Source organism: Limulus polyphemus, unplaced genomic scaffold (assembly GCF_000517525.1).
Source record: "Limulus polyphemus unplaced genomic scaffold, Limulus_polyphemus-2.1.2 Scaffold2741, whole genome shotgun sequence".
Taxonomy (NCBI): domain Eukaryota; kingdom Metazoa; phylum Arthropoda; class Merostomata; order Xiphosura; family Limulidae; genus Limulus; species Limulus polyphemus.
In genome coordinates, this window is record NW_013668351.1 from 88,416 (window position 1) to 94,189 (window position 5,774).

General features: G+C 31.0%; 1 protein-coding gene across 7 annotated transcripts in view; it reads left to right on the forward strand.

Moving 5' to 3' along the window:
- Positions 1 to 5,699, forward strand: part of LOC106467792 (D-glucuronyl C5-epimerase-like) — an 85,420-nt gene extending 79,721 nt beyond the window's left edge. For all 7 annotated transcript variants that reach the window (XM_022395990.1, XM_022395987.1, XM_022395983.1 and 4 more), the window contains 2 exons: positions 839 to 1,084; positions 4,461 to 5,699. In XM_022395990.1, the coding sequence (XP_022251698.1) occupies positions 839 to 1,084; positions 4,461 to 5,488 (1,274 nt within the window). In that variant the 3' untranslated portion in view covers positions 5,489 to 5,699. The remainder of the gene's footprint in view (positions 1 to 838; positions 1,085 to 4,460) is intronic.
- Positions 5,700 to 5,774: the final 75 nt, after the last annotated feature.

Sequence of the window (5,774 nt, forward strand, 5' to 3'; positions counted from 1 at the left end):
ACAGTATGGAGGTTTATTTTCAAGTTAAAGTCCTCATCGGTTTTTCGGTCTCGACCTCAGGGGGGGGGGGATCAGATAAATTTTTGACCTCTTCCCCAGGTTTATTTTTTTCCTGCTCCTATTTGAACTTTTGTTTTATACCTCTCTTTACTTTGATTGTATCTCTCCATGTGACTGTGTAGGCTACTTAGCACAATTTTTTAATGGAGATGGACAATGAAAGGTAATATCAACTTTTTAGTATTTATCTTGTTGAAAATTATATGTATTTTGATTACATATATATGATAGTGTGATGCGTGTTATTAATATATATCTAATGTAATGACTCAGTATTTTTAATATAACTGTGTAAAAAGTGGCATGGTGTAAGTATATTTTATCTAAAAAAAGTGGCACAGTATATGTATGTATCAGGTGAACAAAAAGGTGTATTCTTAGTATTCATTTGTTGTAGATTACGTGTATTTTTAGTATATTTGATGGGCTCAGTGAAATATTCTGAGCAATATCTGTAAAGAGTGAAATGTATTATAAATATAATTTTATTTATGTGATACTGAGTTAAATGACAAGAACATATAAAAGTTACTTATGAATCCTAACAGAGGGCATTTATTTTTGATAATTCTTTAACTGATGAGAGTTTTCAGAAAATCAAGCACAAAGATGAATATATATATATATATATATACATGTACAATGACATGAATCTAAGTTACATTCATTTATATTTCCAAAAAAGCTTTTCCCTAATGTATTTAGAAAACCATTGATTCATAATTATTCTATTTTTATACAATAAGATACAAATTATTATTTACCATATGATCAATAGGTGTACCTGTCTCAACACAGTGGGATCCTCAAGGTCATCTTTATCCCATCCAAATTGCCCAGTTTGGGCTGAGCCACTTCAGCAAGAACCTCACAGAAAAGACTCCATCCATAAAACTGCTTGATGCTGGGGAGATATTTCCCTCAGCACAGTGGACAATGCTCACTAATGGTCAAACCAAGTCCCCTTTAAAAAGAGTTTTGGAAAAGACTACCCAGAAAAAGGTCCTGGAGTTCAAAACTGATGGTAAGCTTTTAATATTATAGTCACATATACTGAATACAGTAGGAATTTGTAATAGTACAGCTATGACAAGGCTAAATCATTGTTATCAAAAATATGTTCATTTCTACATAAATTAGGCATCTAATGCTCAGCCAGTTGGTGTGAAATGTAAATTATTGGTCATTCAGCTTAATTTGTGTACACATGTAGTGGTATCTCACAACACTGTCTCATTTGCCACTTTGAAGTAATCACAGGATTTAAAGTAGTTTATGTCCATGAATTCATTCATGGAAAGTCATTTAATGAATAGAAGCCAACCAGTCACAACAGATCATTTCAGGTTGGTTACAAGTATCTGAATATGCCCTTAGTAGCATGTAGAACTACTTCCAAACCAGTGATATAGCTGTGAACACTTTGATGAGCAAACTGCTATTTGTTGATTATGGTTTGCTGTAGTTTCAACTGGATACTTTTCCAGTTTAGAGATGATTAGAAACAAACTATACAAGATTGGCATCTATGTCAGATATCCAATGAGTTGAAATACACTAACAAAACAAAAGAGCTCACTGCAGTGATGCCAAGGACATGTCCAGTGAAACAATCACATGTTGAATGTTGAGCAGTGTTCTTTTTAAAGATGAGTTGTGCTTCATCATTCAGCTGGATAATAAGCATATACTCATTTGGAGAGATTTTGGAGCAAGACCCAACTTATTTTCATACAGGAAAATGTTACAAATTATGATGATGTTGGAAGTATGTTGTGGGTAAGAATTAGCACTAGGATGTACCAACCTTCACATTCTGTGGAATTGTACTATTAATGTCAGACCTCCTAGGAACCACAACCTATTACCCTTTGTGCTGATATTTATTGGTGTCGTTGGCCTTTTCAGCCTAATGGATAATACTGTATGTTTCCATTAAGCTAATCTGTTTAACATATTTTTTGGAGAAAAGAGGATTGGCCAAGTGAAGTAATTTGCATGCATACTCACCAGACTTCAACTCCATCAAACATGTATGGATGCTCATGAGAGAAGCATCATATTCTTTCATGTAACTCTAGATGCTAAGACACCCTGGAGACAGTTTGTTTAGAGGAATGACTGAGGACGCCTTATAATTTTTTAAGCGTGTAATACTGGTGATAGGCTACCTTTGCTGTTTATCATGAATATAATTCATATTGAAGTCAATTGTAAAAATGTAAAGTCACTCCTGTGAACTGTTATTTTATGAGTGAAAGTCGAAAGACAAAATAATTCATATTGCAGATCAAATGGAGAATCATCAGATGTTTGATTTACATAAAAATTAATTATTAACATTATTTCTAACACTAGAATGAATTATTAACATTATTTTATAACACTAGTTTTGTCATGGCATAGCTATGCACAAAACAGTCAACAGATAATATTATAAATTAAAATTATCTGTTAACTGTTTTGTGCAATGTGTAGTATGTGTGTGTTTATATATATATATATATATATATTATATATATATAGAGAGAGAGAGAGAGAGAAAGTATTCCTAGTGTATAGCTAATAAAGGTTTAATTATCTTTTTATAACTGAGTAACATTTAGTCTTGATTATTGATTTGAGTTTCTGAGATGTTAGTTTATGACACTTTTATTGATATAAAAAATGTTTGAACAAAATAATTTTATTTATAAAAAGTGAGTTTGAATCTTCCATGAATTAGAATTACTTTACTGAGATTACCTTCAAGGTTCATGTTAGTAAACATTGAAGAATCTTTTATTAAATTTGACTTCCATTTTAATGATGGGTTTCCTTTGCATCTGTATAAATTATTTGGACAATAAAGTGAAATCTCCCCAAGGATTTTTCACACACAAACTGAAAATTCAAAATGCTTTCATATGATTCAGTTTTGTTATTTTTAGCATTTTGTTCTCTGTTTTGAGTATAAAGATTGAAATACTATATATGTATATATCTTTTGTAAAACAAACTGTACAGACTTTAAAGTCATTTCATTGACAAGTTTGGAGATTATTAATTAGTTATATGAATTGAACATTTTATTTTATTAGATGAAATGAGTTGTATAAATTGTACATTTTATTTTATTAGATAAAATGAGTTATATAAATTGTACGTTTTATTTTATTAGATAAAATGAGTTATATAAATTGTACATTTTATTTTATTAGATAAAATGAGTTATATAAATTGTACGTTTTATTTTATTAGATAAAATGAGTTATATGAATTGAACATTTTATTTTATTAGATAAAATGAGTTATATAAATTGTACGTTTTCTTTTATTAGATAAAATGAGTTATATGAATTGTACGTTTTCTTTTATTAGATAAATATACTAAAATATACTTTCAAGTAATCACTAGATACTTAATTTCCAGTATCATATTTTGTGTAGAGTTGAAATTCATAATGTTTTCTTCATTTAATCAAGGATTTTTTTAATGTACTGCACATCACACTAATGACTAGATTAGGGTTCTTTTAAAGAAAGCTATATTTTCTGTTGGAAATTGCAAGCAAAACCAAAACTTATTACAAATACTCAAATATGAGAAAGAAAGAAAATCCTCTAGCTGGTGAAAAGAAAATAATGGTAGACAAACTTTAATTTTTGCATATTTCAATTTTGTGATTGTTGTGGTGTTTTTGAAAGGTTAACACTTTCTCTCTATAGAAGTATAATTTTCATCTAGTATTTATCAAACTGTAATAAGGAAAATTCTATAATTCCTATAATAAGGAAAATTTCGGATGATTTTATTTCCCTAAAATGATTTCTTCTTATTTATTAAGATGTATATCCATTTACATTCTTTGGCGATAATGAAAAGCTGTTGTATACAAGTAATAAAGAAGTTTGATGCTCAACGTATCATTCCAACACCTGACTTTTGTATTGATTACATTTAAATTTTTTATTAACTTCTTAAACCCAAGCAGATGCTGCCAGCATCTGGCAGCAAAAATCCTGATTTATCCATAGGACAGTGATAGTGTTTGATAACATTTATGTCTGTTTGACTGAAAGGTAACCTAAACTATGTTACCATCAATCTCTTATAAATAGACCGGTAATTCCATGAAGCATTGTCACAAAACAATAAAAAAAAGTTTTAAAACAAATTTCAGATCAACAGCAGTGTGTGCAAAAAAATTACGAGTTTAAAGAGTTAAATGAGATCATGCTTTTTTGACTAAAACTATATTTTTTTATCATTGTTAATAGGAAAGAGATTTCAATACTTTTATATCTTATTACAATATATTACATAACTTCTTGAAGAAGCAATTTCAAAATAGCTTAGTTGTACAATTTTAAATTATATAAAGTCTTTTCTTTTCCCTTGGTTTTAAAAATCACAACAGGTTCTGACACCGACTCTGGACTTACCATTACTTCGAAAGAAGATTCCAATCACATGATCTTGACTTTTGATCTTATGATGAAGGCTAATGTCACATTGTCTGTGACCATTCTTGGAGGAAAACGTACAATTTATAAGCTGCATTATGTTATGACTGATTCACTTCTCTCTGCACATGAAAATGAAATCTTCTTTGGGATAGGAACTAGTAAAGATTGGATGAAGATAACAAGGGATCTTATAGTAGATCTACAGAAAGGGCTGATGCTAGTAAAAACTTCTAGAAAGGGAACAAAACCTCGTAGCCCAAGGGTACGTGATATAACTCTTCGGGGGTGGGGATACATTGACAACATTACACTTTGCTCTTCGGCCCACATGGCTCATTTTTTTGCAGTTGCTAATTGGTTTGTTCGTCATCAAGATGAAGATGGTGGCTGGCCAATCATGGTTTCACGACGTCTTTTTCCTGGTATGGCAGATTTAGCTCCAGGCTGGTACTCTGCAATGGGACAGGGTCAAGCCATCTCTGTACTTACACGTGCCTTTAAAGTCACTGGGAACATAACTTATCTTTATACAGCTATGAAGGCTGTTAAACCATTCAAAGTTCGATCTGAAAGTCATGGTGTAATGACTGCCTTTGCAGGAAAGTATGTTTGGTATGAAGAGTATCCCACAATTCCCAGTTCATATGTACTCAATGGGTTCATTTACTCCCTTATGGGTCTTTATGATCTAAAAATGACTTGCACACACAAAGACTGCAAAGAGGTAACAAAATTATATGAAGATGGAATGATTTCTTTAAAAAAATTGTTGCCTCTTTTTGATACAGGGTCAGGGTCGTTATATGACCTTCGGCACTACTCACTGGGAGTGGCACCAAACTTGGCTCGGTGGGACTACCACACCACCCACATTAACCAACTGTTATTGTTAAGTACTTTTGAAAGTGACCCTATTCTTAAATCAGTTGCTGACCGATGGATAGGCTACATGAAAGGTAAAAGGGCAGCTCACAACTGAAATACAGGAAGAAAGTCACAAAAAAAATTCCTTAAGTTGTTTTGATAAAAATCATTAAATGTTGGGCTTGGTGTTTGATTAGGTACAGGGCAATTGATATGCTTAAAGATGCTGTATTATCTTGAAGATTGTTAAGCCATCTTGGTAATATACATGAAAAATGTGTGGCATTATACATAAAATGTAGTTTACTTTAAAGACATTTTTGTAAATTATGTATATGTGTGTGTGTGTGTATATATATATATATATATATATATATATATATATATATATATGTGTGTAG